General features: G+C 39.3%; 1 protein-coding gene and 2 long non-coding RNA genes across 3 annotated transcripts; 1 reads left to right on the top strand and 2 right to left on the bottom strand.

Moving 5' to 3' along the window:
• Positions 1–567: 567 nt before the first annotated feature.
• Positions 568–8321, bottom strand: emc9 (ER membrane protein complex subunit 9). Its single transcript, XM_079595435.1, has 6 exons — positions 8139–8321; positions 5052–5246; positions 1494–1570; positions 1345–1414; positions 1155–1249; positions 568–1071 (listed from the first exon to the last, which is right to left on the bottom strand). The coding sequence occupies exons 2-6, from the start codon at positions 5244–5246 to the stop codon at positions 891–893; spliced, it is 618 nt and encodes a 205-aa protein (XP_079451561.1). The 5' UTR covers positions 8139–8321; the 3' UTR covers positions 568–890.
• A 4353-nt stretch (positions 8322–12674) lies between these two features.
• LOC306989585 lies at positions 12675–14241 on the top strand. Its single transcript, XR_013795668.1, has 3 exons — positions 12675–13213; positions 13491–13602; positions 13680–14241. It is a non-coding gene; the product is annotated as an uncharacterized lncRNA (long non-coding RNA).
• Positions 14242–14273: 32 nt separating this feature from the next.
• Positions 14274–16296, bottom strand: LOC306989586. The gene is made up of 5 exons (XR_013795669.1): positions 15690–16296; positions 15042–15219; positions 14901–14950; positions 14749–14826; positions 14274–14649 (listed from the first exon to the last, which is right to left on the bottom strand). It is a non-coding gene; the product is annotated as an uncharacterized lncRNA (long non-coding RNA).
• Between the last annotated feature and the right edge of the window lie 1126 nt (positions 16297–17422).

Genomic DNA, 17422 nt, shown 5'->3' with positions numbered 1-17422 from the left:
ACACCTTTACTCATCCATTTAATCTTTACTTTGTATTGCTACTCAGCATGTGTGATTAGGCTTAACTTAACTCAACTTAATTTAACATTATAGTAACCCTAAATGTTGATTGGCTTAAACGTATTAAATTGAATAGTGCCAGTTGACTTTTATTGTGTGGACAAAAACACAGAGAAAATTCTCAAAATATTTGTTTATGTTCCAAAAATCATACAGGCAAACATTAGCAGTGCTGAAAAGAAAAGAAGGGAAGAGAACAGCGAATATAAGCTTCAGACACACCCAAAGATTCTCATATTTCAAATTTAAAAGGCACTCTCGCTGCTCTGAGCGCTTTGATTTGTTCTCAATTTGCTGCAAGGAATCACCTGCTCATCTAAAGAGACTTGATTAGTGCACATGCCATCAATCATTAATACAATCACCTTAATTTAGTGCCTGAATATATAGACTATTCTACATTTCAATTTTTTTTTCATCTGTTTTAGTCTGGATGTGTTAAAATTCTTATTAAATCTAAAAAAAACAGAGAATCCCATGTAATAAAAGAACCTGAAGAAGAACATGTTAGTTTTATTATAGAATTCTTTAATGTTTAGATCTTTAAATCAACAATTACCGGTAATAGCTTATTAAATGAATTAAATATGACATGTAGAATGATGAAAGTAAGTTAATATGCTGGTTGTATTCCATCCACCTCAATGTAAGTGTGTGTTTATTTTTAGGATCAAAGCACCAAATCATAATGAACAGAAGAAAATGATGTTTCAGCATATTTCATTTATATCATATAAAATATGATAAAATGAAGCATGATACACAGTCAAATAATATTAAAAACAGAATTTAAGTGAAAACACTGACGTGAGCTGATTTAGTCTGTATAGTTAAACATTTCCATTGGCTGGGGCGACCAGCTCCATGATCTTGGCATTGAGTTTCGGATTGGTCCAATCTTTTGTGATGTCATCCAAATGGCTGTCAAAATCCACCAATAGCTCCTGATCACCAGAGCTGAACAGCTGATTAACTACGGAACAGGTTTCTTCCCACTGCCGAAGCATTATTCTAAGGAAAACACAAGTCATTAAAAGCTGCACTACAACATTATCATCAAAAACAATGCAGCACATTCTTTGAGATTTTCTTACGTGTGTTTGTCTTTGAGTGCCCAGCGAGCGTCTTTGCGCTCATACATCACAATGGGAGGAACGCGGCAGCCTGGAAACATCTTTTCTCCATCAATCTGAGGCAAACATTTCTCCAATTAAAAAAGGACGTTTCCTAGTAACTTCCGTAACAAGGTGACATTTTCAATAAGTAAATTTCCCAAAAAGTTACCATAAGTAGCACGGCATTGTTACACTGCTCGAAGATCTTCTCTGCGATCTTCAATGCACAGGGTGTTGGGCTGGAAAAAGACAGTAGGAGAAAGTGAAATGCAGTGGAAAAATAAGGAACTCAAAAAATAAGAAAAGATGAAGGAGTACCTGCTGTCTGACACACAAGCGTTGGCCTGATAATATCCCACAATCCTTTGCTGTGTTTGTGCACACCAAACATCGACCTACAACAGGAAATATTTTCATGAATTCTAGATTTCTAGAGCAGCATATAAATGTCATTACATTTACATTAGAAAAACCCTTTATCCAAAGTAACTTACAAATGAGGAATAGAACAATGTCATGCTGCTAATATAGATCATTCAACATCATTCTTCAATTCTTTCAAACTGGGCAGCCACATTCGGTGGAAAAAAAATATTAGAAAACAATAAAACATTTAGATATTGGATATTTCAGAAGAACATGTAATCTACTTAAACATTGATTGAGATAATAAGCAAAAATCATCATTATACAGAAATGTTATATTAGGAATTGGCTGTTATCAACTAACCCTCCATTTTCAACTTGTGAAAATACTACATACATCAATAAAGGTTATTTACTGGTATTGATGGTTCCACGAAGAACCTTTAACATCTGTGGAGCCTTTTTTTTGTTTCTTTTCACACCAAGAATTTTTCTTTTCTTTTTTTTTTAAGAACTGTTGTGAAACGGAACAAAATGGTTCTTCTATGGCATCACTGCGCAAAAAACCCTTTTGGAACCTTTATTTTTGAGAGTGTAGTCATTGTTGTACAGTGTTCTTTTTTGTTTACTGTGAAAGAAAAGAGCAAGATTCAGATTCTATCATTTCTAGTAAACCTGTACACACACAAAAAAAAAAAAAATCTGTCCCAAATTTGTTGCTTCCAAAAAGTTTTAGTCTACTATTTTCTCTGCCCCGTTTACACCTGGCATTAAGATGCATTTTAATCGATTGGATCACAAGTAGATGAGGGAGACACATAACACCTGGTGTTTTAATCCGTGACTTGTCCACTTTCAACCACCACTTCTGTCCTGATTTCCTCAAGGGGAGGGTCTATGTGTGGGTAAATCTATGAGCTTTTTTTTTAGATCTTTCAACTAATGGACAAAATAAGCTTGCTCAATTTATATATGAACGTGACCTTTTACAAATGTGCAATTATCTTCAAAACTATTATTGATAGAGAGATGGGGTCCATTTGTATTATATACACACTTCGCTGTTGCGCAATACCACTGCATAAAAAGGCCAATGAAATCGATGTTGTTAGGCAAATTCCACCAATGGAAAAATTGCCGCTGGGAAGATTTTTTTTTTTTTACCCAATAAGAGGAAGGTTACCATGACGTATTCTAATCAGAGGACTCTGTAGCCTTCAACATGTGCAAACAAACAGCGTCGAGTGGAGATGAATGAGAGGGAGAGCGAACGGGAGCGGAGTATTACAAAGCGCACAGAGATCTATATAAGAGAGAGACAGAATAACTTAAATAGCATTATTATTGTATTGGTTTAGCACTTTTATGATGGCAAGCAGTAAAAGATTTACGACGGAACAAGCTCTGGAACAATTACTGGAAAGTAAATCTGCCAGGTTGTGAGTGTGTCTGTTCTTCAGAGCAAGCAGGTCTCATTTAGTTCGAAGCAGACCGCTTTTTCACGCCTGGGACTGTTTGTAAAAAAAAAGTTCCTTATTTCATTGTTCTTAACACATTTGATTGAACAATTACAAATGTCTGTCAAGCAAAGGGTTTGACCAATTTTTTTTGTTTTTCAAAAACTGTTCACTATTGTTGTTTGAGGTGTGATTTTCAGTTATAAATGACAAAAACCTAATTTTCGTTTTTGAAATTCTCTCGATTATTGTACATTTTTCACTCATACTTCCTTTATAAACACATTACATGCATGATTATATTAGCTTAGGGTCTTCTGAATCCATAGATACCAAACACATGGTGTTCCATCTCCATTACATATGGTTTATAAGCCCAAATGGAGAAAACGGACCAAAAAGGGCTTAGTCCCCAGAGGGTTAATTTCCAGAAACGCTGGCCACAGAAGGTCATTACAAAGTAGCAAAAAATAGTCGTAGCCAACAAAGCGGAGCTCTAGAGAGCAGGGGTCTCCAACACGTCGCTAACGAGCTGCCAGTGCCTCGTGGCCTGACTGGAGGGAGCTCGCCAAGGGGCCGTTCACATATCGCGTCTTTTGCGCGCTCAAGTTCGTTATTTCAAATGCAGGCGTGCGGCAAGCGCTCATTATAAAAGCGATGCGGCCATTTTTCTCAACTTCAGAATTCCGCAAAAGCTACTAAAACTTCTTTGTCGTTCTTTGTAATGCGCAGTGCATGGTTGCATAGCAACGACAGACGCCACGGGAAAATCTGACCAAATTTTACTATTAATAATAAAAGATAAGCTATGTGCATTGTAAATGTCAGTCGACAATCGGTGATCGGCCCTAAACATGCTGATCGGAGCATCTCTTACGTTATGGCCCCGTAGAAGCAGTTTTTGTAAAAATAGGCTAACGATTGCGTCATAACCACGCGACTCTGTCGCACAAGTCGAGAAATTACCGTATGGACAGGCAGAGAAGCTCGTATGCAATCAGGGGGACGTGGAGGCATAAAGTCAAGGGAGAAGCCCATAGAGAGTGATAAAGTTGCTCCTGCTGCTAGCTCATGGACAGCTAATGCTCACGCTCTCCGTCTCTGCGAGATTCGGAAGGAAATTATTCAGATTTCTCTCGGCACAGCTACTAGAAGACCTACAGCTGTCAGACAGGTTGCTCACGTCACATCTACGTCGGCAAGCTCAGTTTGAGCCTGCGCAGTTCGCCAGGCCATCAGGAATGAGTGCTTCTAATTGACTTCATTTTTCTCCATTGAAACCTATGGGGTCGCTGTGTCCAGTTTATATACTGTCTATGGTTACAGGTTGTATGTCAGGTATGACGGCGCACTGCAACACGCATCACCGCAGATGATCTATTCATCAAGCGTCAAGCCAACGTGCAAACTATCGCAAATCAAAGTGAAAGTAAGTCGCAGACGCTTTAACACACAATAATAATAATAATCTCATTAAAAGTAAATAAACGCAATTATCTTACCAGGGCTGCCGCTCTCTCGTATTGCAGTCTTTGATTTTGAAATGTTAGCTGATGACCAATAAAATGCAGCTCATATCGGTTGCTTTCGGTGACATTAAATCCATTAAATCTGCATATAGCGCGGGAATTGAAGATCGGATTTATATCCGTTTTGCAAAAAAGAAAGTGCAGAGTGCGAAAGCACCAAAGTGACTGAAGGATTACCGCAAAGCAGTATGTCTGGTCGTACGATGTGTATGACGTCATTGACATTTTAATAGACTTTTTAAAGCAAATAAGTGACTCTGAAAAAAAAAACGAACACCCAGCAATGTGTAATTTCTTTGCATATCCTTTCGAATACAACATTCAAATTACTAGACAAAAAATTATATCCTCCTGAGATAAGTGGATTTTGAGGGGAATAGCTCCATAGACCTCCATTCATTCTGCACTCGTCCTGTGAGCGCCCTCATATGGAACCAGAGTGGAACTGCAACCAGTTCAGAAGCCGGAAGTTTACTGAGAGTAGCAGTTCTCCCCTTATTAGACAGATCTCTGGGCGTAGTTACCTGTGTAAGAGCGAGCTGTGTGATTGGAGCCAAAGACAAGTGCGAGTGGAGCAGCGGCACACAGTCTGTGATACACACATCTCCCCCTGCTGGACTGGAGGACAACAGCAGGCCGTTCACACTGCAGCGTGGAAACTGACTGGCATGTAGGAACATTTTGGCATAAGCCAGACAGGACAACTCCACCTCCCCCATCTGAGAAAAACCAAAAGGGGAAAAAAGACAGATTGTATCACTGTTTTGGAAAGTATCTTATGCTCACCAAGGCTGCGTTTATTTTATCAAAAATACAGCAAAAACAATGATATTGTGAAATATTATTACATCTTAACCATTTTCTATTTTAATATATTTTAAAATGTATTCCTGTGATGCAAAGCTGAATTTCTAGCAGCCATTACTCCAGCGATGATGCAGGATCATTACGACTGACTGTGGCTGATTTATGATCCTTCATAACCATTCTAATATGCTTATTTGGTGTTCAATTATTATCAATTATTACTGGTGCTGTAATCAGTTATGACAGATCTTATAATTATATCAGTTCTTATTACTATCAATTAGGGCTGGGCGATAAAACGATAACGATAATTATCGCGATATAATTTTTCTCGATAAAACGATATCAAGAGTTCGATAAATGTTCGATAATGTTTTTGCGCCAAAAGCGGAACGAATCTCATTTGAACCGCGCGCGCCACACGGACCGTTTATCCACTCGGCTCAAAGTCCAAACGGCAGCGCAGCGCGAGTTCACTAGAGCAGACGCGTTTACTCTGATCGGTCTCGGACACGAGATCCAGAGAGAAGCGCTTGAATTCAGCGAGGAACACAAATGTCTCAGTGATTTAAACCAGTTTAAAGGCAGATGAAACAGCTCTAACAAACAGGAGAAACACTGTGCGCAACGATACAGTCAGAAGCTTTTCCGTCTACACATTCCCATCATTTACCACGGATTTAACGTTACTGTAACGTTAGCCTAGTAATATTAACTCCACCATGAAATGTGGGATATATATATATTGAATTGTATAATATTAGTAATGTAGACAATGAATTAAAGGACTAATGGAATATAATTACAGTTTTTAATAATGTATTTAGGCTACTGGTTTTCATAAATACCATAGAACCATAAAGTTACATTTTATCTGTGGTTATCATGATCTGAATGCATGATGCTGGATGACCAATGGTTAATTTTAATAAAACTAAAGAATATTACATTTTACCAAATAAAAATAATGTTGTTAATTTTTTTTAACAGATGTTACTGTTTTTGTTAATGAACAAATTGTATAAAGTAAATCTGCATCCTAACTCAAGCTAATACTACTGAAATAAAGATATTTATTTTGTTAAGGAAAAATGACAAATGTTTGAATGTTCTACCTCGGATTTGTGAATGTTCACCTGTTTGTCAAGTGTTTGTCATGATATGTTCTGACAATAAAGAGTAGTTTAAAAACACAACGCTCTGGTTTCTACAGCTTTCACTTAGGAGTAAAAATCTGTCTTTGAACTTGAAATAAATAAAGATTTGACATTTATCGATAATTATCGATATCGACTGATATAAAAAAAAATATCGTGATATTGTTTTTTGGCCATATCGCCCAGCCCTACTATCAATGTTTTTGCTGCTTAATATTTTTGTGGAACCCGTGATCTTTTCTTTTTATCTTAATTTTCAGGATGCTTTGATAAAGTTCAAAAGAACAGAATTTTTTATATAGAAATCTTTTGTAACATTAGTATAAATGTCACTTTTGATCAATTCAATGCATCCTTGATGAATAAAAGTGTTTTCTCTTTTTTTGGTACTGTATGTTGAGTTTTCACAAAAAAAATTATTGAGCACCAAAACAGCATAGAATGATTTCTGAAGGATCATGTGACTGACGACTGGAATAATAGCTGCCGAATATTCAGCTTTGGCCATCACAGGAATAAATTATTTTAAATAGTAACAATTTTTTACAACATTCCTGATTTACAGTATTTTTAATAAAATCAAATGCAAGCTTGGTGAGCATAAATAATAAGAAAAAAAATTTTTTTTTTTACATTTTAAAAATCTTAAATTACTCCAAACTTTTGACAGGTAGGCTAGTGTAGGCTGTGTTGGACATTACTCTGTTTTTTGTTTTTTTTGTTTTTTTGCCATTACATTCTTAGTAAATAATTTGCACTTCCCTTTGGTGAAACTGTTTTCTTTTAGATTAACCATCATAACTGAAAGAAATCTGAACAATTACAGAAAGACTTAAAGGGATAGTTCACTTTAAAATTAAAATTCTGTCATCATTTACTCACCCTCAAGTTGTTTCAAACCTGTATTAATTTATTTCTTCTGCTGAACACAAAGAAAGATAGTTTGAAGAATGTCAGTAACCAAACAGTAGTCTGTACCCATTGACTTCCATAGTAGGAAAAAAAAATACTATGGAAGTCAATGGGTACAGACTACTGTTTGGTTACTGACATTCTTCAAAATATTTGAGGGTGAGTAAATGATGACAGAATTTTAATTTTAAAGTGAACTATCCCTTTAAGGAGGAGGCCTTTTTGTGTGGTGGTGTTTGCTTGCATGTTCACCCTGTGTTATACGTTTATCTCTGTAAAGCAGCTTTGAAACAATCTACATTGTTAAAAGCGCTATATAAATGAAGATGACTGTGCTGCTGATGTGGGTTTTCTTCCGAGTGAATTCTTCCACAATTCAAAGACATGAAGGAAGGGTGCATTTGAGACAGCTAATTTGTTATGGGTATGAGTGCGAATGTGAATGTGAATGTGTGTAACGTTAATGTGTCTGTGTATGTCACCCTTTGTTAGGAAGATGGATTGAATAATTTGAAGTAACAGAAAACACACAAGGTTCAAGCAAATCACAACGAACTGCCAACTAAAAACACTCAAGGTAGGATTCTTTCTAGATTTTGACATTGCAAGCCTCACAATCTATGGCCAGCTAAGGAAGATTCATAATAATAATAATAATCCAATGTACATAATCAATCAATCGTTGATCACTGCGGCTTTATTCGTCATCTAAAATTCACAGAAGAATATAATTACCTTTGTGTTGTTTTCCTTTTGCAGTAGTAAATATGAAATGCCAATAGTTAAATCAAACTAATAAAAACATAAATATTTGACCGTTCACTTCTCGAAGCAACCGGACAGGAAGGATAACAGCAGCGTCCTTTCCTTCTTCGTGACGTCACTGTCATTATTTTGCACATGTCGCGCATTACTGCCGCCTGCAGGTCTCAATAGCAATAACTTGTTTTGGCGTCGACACTCATTTAGGATGTTGTTTTGTAGGCCTACATTTACACTACTTGTGTGCAGCCTGCGCTGTGTTTACAAAAGTAAGATCCAGAGCTTGTGAATGATACTGTTCAAGTTGTGATAGCAGACAACCTGGGGGCCCATAGCTGGCTTAGAGAGTTTTTCTGGTGAGTGTTAGGCTACTGCAGATTTTGCACTGGAAAGAGCTTGGATGTTCAATCAAACGAGGTTAGGTCAGGTGTGTTTCCACAAGTGGCACATGCTGTGTTATAAATATGGTAGGAGCACGCTTTTTTCTAGTTCCTGCTGAAATAGTTAGCCTATCATTATTCTGCTTCAAAATGCAGAAAAGCCCTACGTATTTGCTACTGTACCGTTTGTGAACTTTTTACACTTGGTGGTTTCTGTTTGTCTTTCAGCTGCAGCCTGGGACGTGTGTGAATGTGGGCTGAGCCCCGGTGTCCCTTCTTTAAATAGCTCTCTGTAGACTGAGATTCTCGCTTACGGCCATACCACCCTGAACACGCCCGATCTCGTCCGATCTCGGAAGCTAAGCAGGGTCGGGCCTGGTTAGTACTTGGATGGGAGACCGCCTGGGAATACCAGGTGCTGTAAGCTTTTGCTTTATCTTCACTAATACACTTCATGGCCTGCCTACCACAGTTGTTCCTTTATCCTTTTAAATTAAATTGCTTCATTTATGTCTCTTTAATTTTGCTTTCTCTCTGGTTTCTGTCTGCTTTCGTTGTGCAAGGGACAGCTCAGCCTCGTCATTATTTATTTCTCCTCCAGGGGGCGATCGACAGGCTTTTTTCTCTCAGTCTACAAGCAACACAGAACTCTGAGCGCTTGTTCTTTTGTAACCCGTTCTTTTCCTCAGCTTCAATTAGACCAGATGTTCCCAAACTTTTAATGTGGATTTTAGTGTTAAAAAATTACTCGCTAAGCATTTTTGTGTAAAGTTATCCAGTTTCACAACTTTAGTTGTATGAACAGTGGAAACTTAATGGCAACATTGATGCGCAGTTGGTGAGGGACATGCGTGATGCTGCGCTTTTTTGGAGACAGGTGCTAGAGCGCATTGTGCAATCCGGGAACACAGGAACATTTTGGGACAGCCAAATAGTGGGAATTTCCTTGCCATTATTGAGCTACTGGCAACCTATGACCCTGTGCTGCAAGAGCAGATCAAACGGCCCAAGGGGACAATTAGATACCTCAGTCCCTCAATCCAAAATAAGCTCATTTATATTTTGTCACAGCGTGTTCAGCAGGAGATTACGACTGAAATCAACCAGGCACCATTTTTTTTTTTATTATACCACACAAGTCCTGTCCAAGTGATACCAACTTGGTCAAATTTACAGATATGTCAGCATCACTATGATAGTGAGGAACACATTGGACATATCGTTATCAAAGTAGCTGAAGCTTTTCTCAGATTTCAGAAAACATCAGACACATCACCAAGTGAACTGGAAAACAAAATCCTTAACAGCATTAGGATAAATGGCCTTGATATTTCTAAATGTCGTGGGCAGGGATACGACGGAGTGGTCAATATAAGTGGCGTCAATGGCTGCGTTTACACTTGGCATTAACATGCGATCACCATGATCCGATCAAGCAGATCGGATCGTTAGGCAATCAGGACACCGTGCGTTTACATTTGTTAATAATAAGTAGCCTCTGTATCTGGATAACCGATCGGATTTCTGTTTCCTGCATAATATTTAAATTAGCACGACACCAATAAGAGTAAAGATTATACAAATTAAGCAATGTCCAAATTGCTCTCACTCACTCACTCACTTTACTTTGCTGTGCAATCTCCATCCTTAAATCAAATTATGTTTTTTGAATGAAGGAATATTTCCAGAGTTGATCATACAAAAATAACTGGGTTATAAAAAAAAAAAAAAAGTCACATCATCGATCATCAGGGTTTAAGGTTATATTAACAGAAATGGGAGATTAATAAACATGCTGAAACAATAAAAAAATTCAACATTGAAAAAATAACAAGTTTATTCCCATTATTCCTCTGGCAAAGCAGCGCACGCTCTTCATTAAGATCTCATGATCACAGCTGTGATTGTACAGGCGATCACCTCGTTCAGATAATGTTGCACAATTAAAATGAAAAATTACACACACAGTATCATGTAAGTCTGAATAAACAGTTTTAAATATTGACGTTTATTGTAAGGTTCAAATACATTAAATGTATTGTCTAAACTGCGTCTGGCCATTATTTTCTGACAGCCACGTGGGGAGACTGGGCGGGGATTTATATGACGTCCACCTGTGAATGCAGACATGATGGCTGGATTGCGTTTACATTACACTGAGATCCGATCACAATGCGTCCTCGACTACCTCCGAAACTAGACACGCTGATCGGATAACATTCCGATCAGAAGAGCGTTTACACTTGTCTTTTCAATGTGTATGTGGACAACATCTGGATACAGGTCGCATGTTAATGCCAAGTGTAAACGCAGCCTATGCGGGAGGACAGGCCAGGATCAGGGAAAAAGAGACACTTGCAACGTATGTACACTGTGCGGCACATAACCTGAACCTAGTGCTGAATGATGCAGTAATAAACATTCCAGAAGTGTCACAGTTCTATGACACCATCGAACATGTGTTTTTTGGCCACAGTATTAAAAGGTGGGCTATGCTCACTGGCAGCGACTCCACAGAGCGCTCACTCGGGTGTCACACTGAAGCCACTATGTCCTACCCGCTGGTCCTCTAAATATGAATCCATTGTTGCTATTCGGAAGAAGGGCGAGCGTGGTGAAGCAGCAGAAAAAAAAAATTCCCCTTCATTTTTCAAGTGATTCTGCAGACTAAAATTTTGGAAAGTGTGAATGCTGTATCTACAATGCTTCAAGCTACAAACGCTGACATGCAGAAGGCCGTGACATTGCTGGACAACACCATTTAGAGCTTGTCTCGGTATCGTGGTGCTTTTGAACAGGCAAAGATTAAGACACAGACGCTCACAGAAAAATGGGGATCTCAGACAACTATCGAAAATGTTAGAGTCAGAGGAATGAAATGTCATTATGACTAGTTGTGTGAAGAAGAGCGCCTGTCCAACTTGTTATTTCAGAGTCAACATTTTTAACTCTAATCAAATCAACCAGCTCTCTCAAAGATTCAACAGTATGCGAGCAACCTCTGACATGTTTGAGGCCCTATACCCCATGACTCTTCAGCTCGCAAGTGATGATGAGCTGTATGTCAAGGCAAAACATCTGTCTGACCACTACAACAGGGACATTTCCTGCACAACTACTGTCAATCAGGGCCTGTTTTAGAGCAAAGATTGCTCAGAAGTCCTCAATCTATCAACTTGCCAAGATGTTGATTGTGGACTCCATAACATCCACCTATGGTGAGGTGTGCACTGCTCTGCTATACGTGGAACCACTGTCCATGAATGAATGAGTGTGACTGTGCATACTGTAAACCCTGCTGGCTATTTGGAGACCACAGTTCACCACACTACAATAATGCATGGGTGAAGGGAATCAGAGATTGGGGCCATTTGTCTGAAAAAATTTTTTTTTAAATACATGAGTCCTCTCAGTTTCATGTTCAAGGCTGCATGAAAACACTTGGTGGTTTCAGTTTGTCTTTCAGCTCCAGCCTGGGACGTGTGTGAATGTGGGCTGATCCCCGGTGTCCCTTCTTTAAATAGCTCTCTGTAGACTGAGATTCTCGCTTACGGCCATACCACCCTGAACACGCCCGATCTCGTCCGATCTCGGAAGCTAAGCAGGGTCGGGCCTGGTTAGTACTTGGATGGGAGACCGCCTGGGAATACCAGGTGCTGTAAGCTTTTGCTTTATCTTCACTACACTTCATGGCCTGCCTACCACGGTTGTTCCTTTATCCTTTTAAATGCAATTGCTTCATTTATGTCTCTTTAATTTTGCTTTCTCTCTGGTTTCTGTCTACTTTGGTTGTGCAAGGGACAGCTCAGCCTCGTCATTATTTCTTTCTCCTCCAGGGGGTGATCGACAGGCTTTTTTCTCTCAGTCTACAAGCAACACAGAACTCTGAGCGCTTGTTCTTTTGTAACCCGCTCCTTTCCGCACCAGGGTGGCGGTGCCACCGGCTTGGGCCCACAATCGCTGCTTGCAGCTTTAATTATATATATAAAAACGCCACCCCGGTGCCTTTAGGGTTCCTGTGCACAACGGGCAATAACGTAACTCCGCTTTCACTGTCCAGAAGAAGTCTGCTTTAGAGCTTGCATCAGTGTGGGTTCTGCAAAAGTGCGCATCGAGGGCACATATCAACCACAAAGTATGCGTGAGCACCCTTCTGAAACCTAAAATGAAAAATTAGACACCCTACAGTCTCATGGACTTAACGGACACATGAAATCAGCAGCCATTATAAGTACACAAGACCAAAAATTAATATGAAGTGTGGTATATATATATATGACACAGAGAATTGTACTTGCCTGATCTGATTAGAACAGTGAAAAAATCAAATACAAAAAATGACTAGGGAATCACTAAAACTAGAGAATTGTTCAGATTTTATGATCCTCAAAATATTCCACAACAAATCCTTTATATTGATATTCAGAACAGAACAAGAATAAAATTATGCTGAACGAGTTTGGTGGTGATCGGATGTAGCACTGCGATTGTTTACAAGTGGCATGTTTCTGTATTCTGTCGGTGATGCAGAAAACCTCAATAAAGCCACTATTTGCCGCACAATAAGAAATGTAAGTCTGGCATTGAAATCTCTTGTGCACATATTTATCACCTTCCCTGGTCACAGAAGATTCATCCACATCAAGGAGGAGTTCTACAAGACTGCAGGTAACGCGAATAATAACAGATTACTACAAAATGTTACATTAGCACAGTCACAGTACGACACTCATTATTTTGTGTTACAGCTTTTCCTAATGTAATTGGTACAGTGGATTGCACACATATTCGTATCCAACGCCCCTCAGGGGCACATGAGGGAGATTATGTTAACAGGAAATCCTTCCACAGTGTCAATGTTCAGATAAGAATGAGTTATGGTTACTGTCAGCTACATAATTATTCTGTGCAATAAATTACCTTAATAGGCTATATCTTTTTACAGATGATCTGTGATGCTGACTGCCTTATCACAAATTTAGAGGCAAAGTGGCCTGGCTCAGTCCATGACTCCAGAATCTTTCGGGCCAGTAGAATTTACCAGAGACTCTCTCTAGGTAAGCCACCCCATTTTTTTAAGCACATTGAACATCAAGAGTACAGTACTTGTAAGAATTATGTTTTGTATTTGCAGGTGAGTTCTCTGGTGTGCTGCTGGGGGACAAAGGTTATGCCTGTGAGACATTTTTGATGACTCCCCTTACAGACCCCCAAACAACAGCACAGCAAGCTTACAACCATGCCCATGCCAAAACCAGGGCTCGAATTGAAATGACCTCTGGCCTCCTGAAATCACGATTTCAGTGCCTGCACCACCTGAGGGTCTCCCCAGACAGAGCATGTGACGTGACTGTTGCCTGCACAGTGCTGCAAAATATTGCCAGCCTAAAAAAAGAAAGGGCTCCCAGAATTGCTTTAAATGTTGATTGGGACAATGCTGCCATATTCCCAGATAACAGAAATGGTAGACTTGTTAGAGAACAATACATTGCAAATTATTTCAGTTAATTTAGTTTTGATTTAGCCCATCCCTTAATAAAGGATAATGTAGGCTATGTAACTTTTTCGTGTGTACATGCATTTTATTTGGCATCGGTAGCACACACTGTGGTTATCTTCCCAAATTCTAGTTCCACTTCAATGGATCAATAACTATAAAGTGTACTTGACATTAATAAAAAAAGTTACTAGACCACAATGGTTTTGGAATATTTTTATTTTATTATTTGGCTGTTTTCACTTGTCAGCTTGGAGCTTTGGAGAGAAAAAAAATATGATGATTAATAAATTGTGTTACAGTATGAACTGAAGTCACTTACTTCTCTTTCTAGTTTCTGGATTTCCAGTTCTAGTTTCCTCAGTGTCTTTCGTTTAATTTGCATCTCAAGGTCCATGTCCTGCAGCTTTCTTTTGTTCACATCAATCTTGACTTCTGTCAGCTCGATCTGTCTCTTAAGATGCATTGTGTAGAGATATCTGACAGTTTGTGAATTCTGTGAACACCTTTTAGTTAGCATAGCAGAATTTTTGCATGATGTAAATTTACTTTAGGCAATACTCACTATGTTACCAGGCTGCTTATCAGGCTGCCCAATGTCAGGATCCTGTAACAAATTATATTTTCTATTAGTACCACTTCCCTGACTTCTTATCCATTATGAACTTAAAGAAATGTGTCTATTTCCACAAAATTGACATGATACCTCGAGCCTTCTGGAGTCCAGCGACACGGTCTCATCATCGGCAGAAGTGCACTCCACTGCTGTAGATGTGCCTTCCCTCTGCCATATTCAATACTTGTATTGATATTTTTGACAGGACATGCAACGCCTATGATTTAATAAAGAGTACTCACCGGCGAATCATAGTCTGGTGGCTCCAAAAGTGTAAGGGTGTTACCAGCCACTGCAAGGTAAGGCAAAGTCACACAGTCCACATAACAAAATATATATGGATTTTAATACTTTCCATGTGCAGTAGTATGGCAATAATGTACTTTGTATGAAGAGGCCAGTATCCCTTGCTGGGCCAGAGTCAGTGGCTGTCCCTCCCTGGATCCCTTCAATCACTGGCTTCCCTTTATTTAAGTCCAGGGCCAGCTCCTCTGCTGTGGTGAAGTCTTGGGTTGGAGGGCCACCCCCCGTACCAGATATATGACTTTTTTTTTATTATTGCTAAAATCAGCACAGAAAATAAAATGTCAGCAAACATGTCACCTATGTTCTCCACAAACAAGTCACTTACCAGCCTGCAAAATATTCTTGTATTTAATCTTGACTTGCTGCCAAGTCCTTTTTTGGCCAGACATGTTTGTTCTTTAAAAGGAATAGATAGATACAAATGATAAAATAGATGAGATGGATAAAAATAGAGCACATTATCTGATTATAGATTACATCAAATCAATTAGAAACAAAACCTACATACAAATAGAGGAGTAAAAAGATTAAACAGATTATAGACATAAAATAAAATAAATAGATGCACATAGTGGGTAAGTGTTTGCAATTATTCTTCATGTTAAACGCATGTCCACTGGTCACATTTAAGGCAAAGTATACAATCATTTTTGAAAATGACAAGTAATTCCTTGAATTGTAATTATGAGGGTTTCAGTGTAGCACTAGTTATTTGGACTACTCACGCATTCAATCGGTCCGCTATTGTTTGCCAGGCATTCTCTCTTTGCTTTATTATAGCAGCTGTATTGCCTTATTTACATATTATATGTTTCACTTCTTCATACGTTTCCATAAGAAGCTGTTGCTCATTAGGCGAAAAGTATGCCGCACAGATTTTGTCCATTTTTGCATCTGTGATCGATTTCGTGATCTTTTTAAGAATGCCGTGAACGTACATTTATCCAAACTATATACACTTGGCTTGACATATCCGCGCGTTCTCATCCTGGCTCAGCAAACGTGCAACGGATTAAGCCAGGATGCACATTAAACTAGGTCAAGCCGCGACTGTTCTGTTATCCTGGCTTTCTTAATTCTACTTTTGTGCAATACCCCCCAGATCAGAATCGGTAGGCAGATAGCAAACTTGAAGCAGGCAGAGGTAACACAAAAAGAGGCAGTCCAATCGAAGGATAATCCAAGAGGCATAAACAGTATAAAGCTGGCAAGGGTCGTACACAAGATAAACATGACAAAGACAAGATAACGCTCGGTAGCACAGGTAGACTGGCAATACTTCGCAATGGCCTACTAGCCTGGCCATGCTTAAATGTCATACAAACAAGAAACAACCAGTGAAGCAGAGGGCGTGGGACACAGTCAGAACTCGGGAGAGGGCTCCCTCTGCTGGCGTGACCTTACAGCACCTATGGTGAGGTGTGCACTGCTCTGCTATACGTGGAACCACTGTCCATGAATGAATGAGTGTGACTGTGCATACTGTAAACCCTGCTGGCTATTTGGTGACCACAGTTCATCCCGCTACAATAATGCATGGTGAAGGGAATCAGAGATTGGGGCCATTTGTCTGAAAAAAACATTGTTAAATACATGAGTCCTCTCAGTTTCATGTTCAAGGCTGCATGAAAACACTTGGTGGTTCCTGTTTGTCTTTCAGCTGCAGCTGGGACATGTGTGTATGTGGGCTGATCCCCGGTGTAGATCTCTGTAGACTGAGATTCTCGCTTACGGCCATACCACCCTGAACACGTCCGATCTCGGAAGCTAAGCAGGGTCGGGCCTGGTTAGTACTTGGATGGGAGACCGCCTGGGAATACCAGGTGCTGTAAGCTTTTGCTTTATCTTCACTAATACACTTCATGGCCTGCCTACCACGGTTGTTCCTTTAACCTTTTAAATGCAATAGCTTAATTTATGTCTCTTTAATTTAGCTTTCTCTCTGGTTTCTGTCTGCTTTCGTTGTGCAAGGGACAGCTCAGCCTCGTCATTATTTCTTTCTCCTCCAGGGGGCGATCGACAGGCTGTTATCTCTCAGTCTACAAGCAACACAGAACTCTGAGCGCTTGTTCTTTTGTAACCCGTTCTTTTCCTCAGCTTCAATTAGACCAGATGTTCCCAAACTTTTAACGTGGATTTTAGTGTTAAACAATGACTCGCTAAGCATTTTTGTGTTAAGTTATCCAGTTTCCCAAGTTTAGTTGTATGAACAGTGGAAACTTAATGGCACCATTGATGCGCAGTTGGAGAGGAACAACGACGGAATGGGAATACGACGGAGTGACCAATATAAGTGGCGTCTATGCGGGAGGACAGGCCAGGATCAGGGAAAAAGAGACACTTGCAACGTATGTACACTGTGCGGCACATAACCTGAACCTAGTGCTGAATGATGCAGTAATAAACATTCCAGAAGTGTCACAGTTCTATGAAACCATCGAACATGTGTTTTTTGGCC

The sequence above is a fragment of the Phoxinus phoxinus genome, assembly GCF_949152265.1.
Source record: "Phoxinus phoxinus genome assembly, chromosome: 21".
NCBI lineage: Eukaryota > Metazoa > Chordata > Actinopteri > Cypriniformes > Leuciscidae > Phoxinus > Phoxinus phoxinus.
The sequence above is the reverse complement of the archived record's forward strand: the minus strand, read 5'-3'. Positions and strand labels throughout refer to the sequence as shown.

What these genes read in the sequence shown, in the direction of transcription:
- emc9 (XM_079595435.1), bottom strand. Translation starts at nt 5,246, where the DNA reads ATGGGGGAGGTGGAGTTGTCCTGTCTGGCTTATGCCAAAATGTTCCTA. An exon ending in CACAGCTCGCTCTTACACAG is followed by an intron (nt 1,571 to 5,051) that starts GTAACTACGCCC and finishes TTCCTGTTGTAG; the next exon opens with GTCGATGTTTGGTGTGCACA. An exon ending in GCTTGTGTGTCAGACAGCAG is followed by an intron (nt 1,415 to 1,493) that starts GTACTCCTTCAT and finishes GTCTTTTTCCAG; the next exon opens with CCCAACACCCTGTGCATTGA.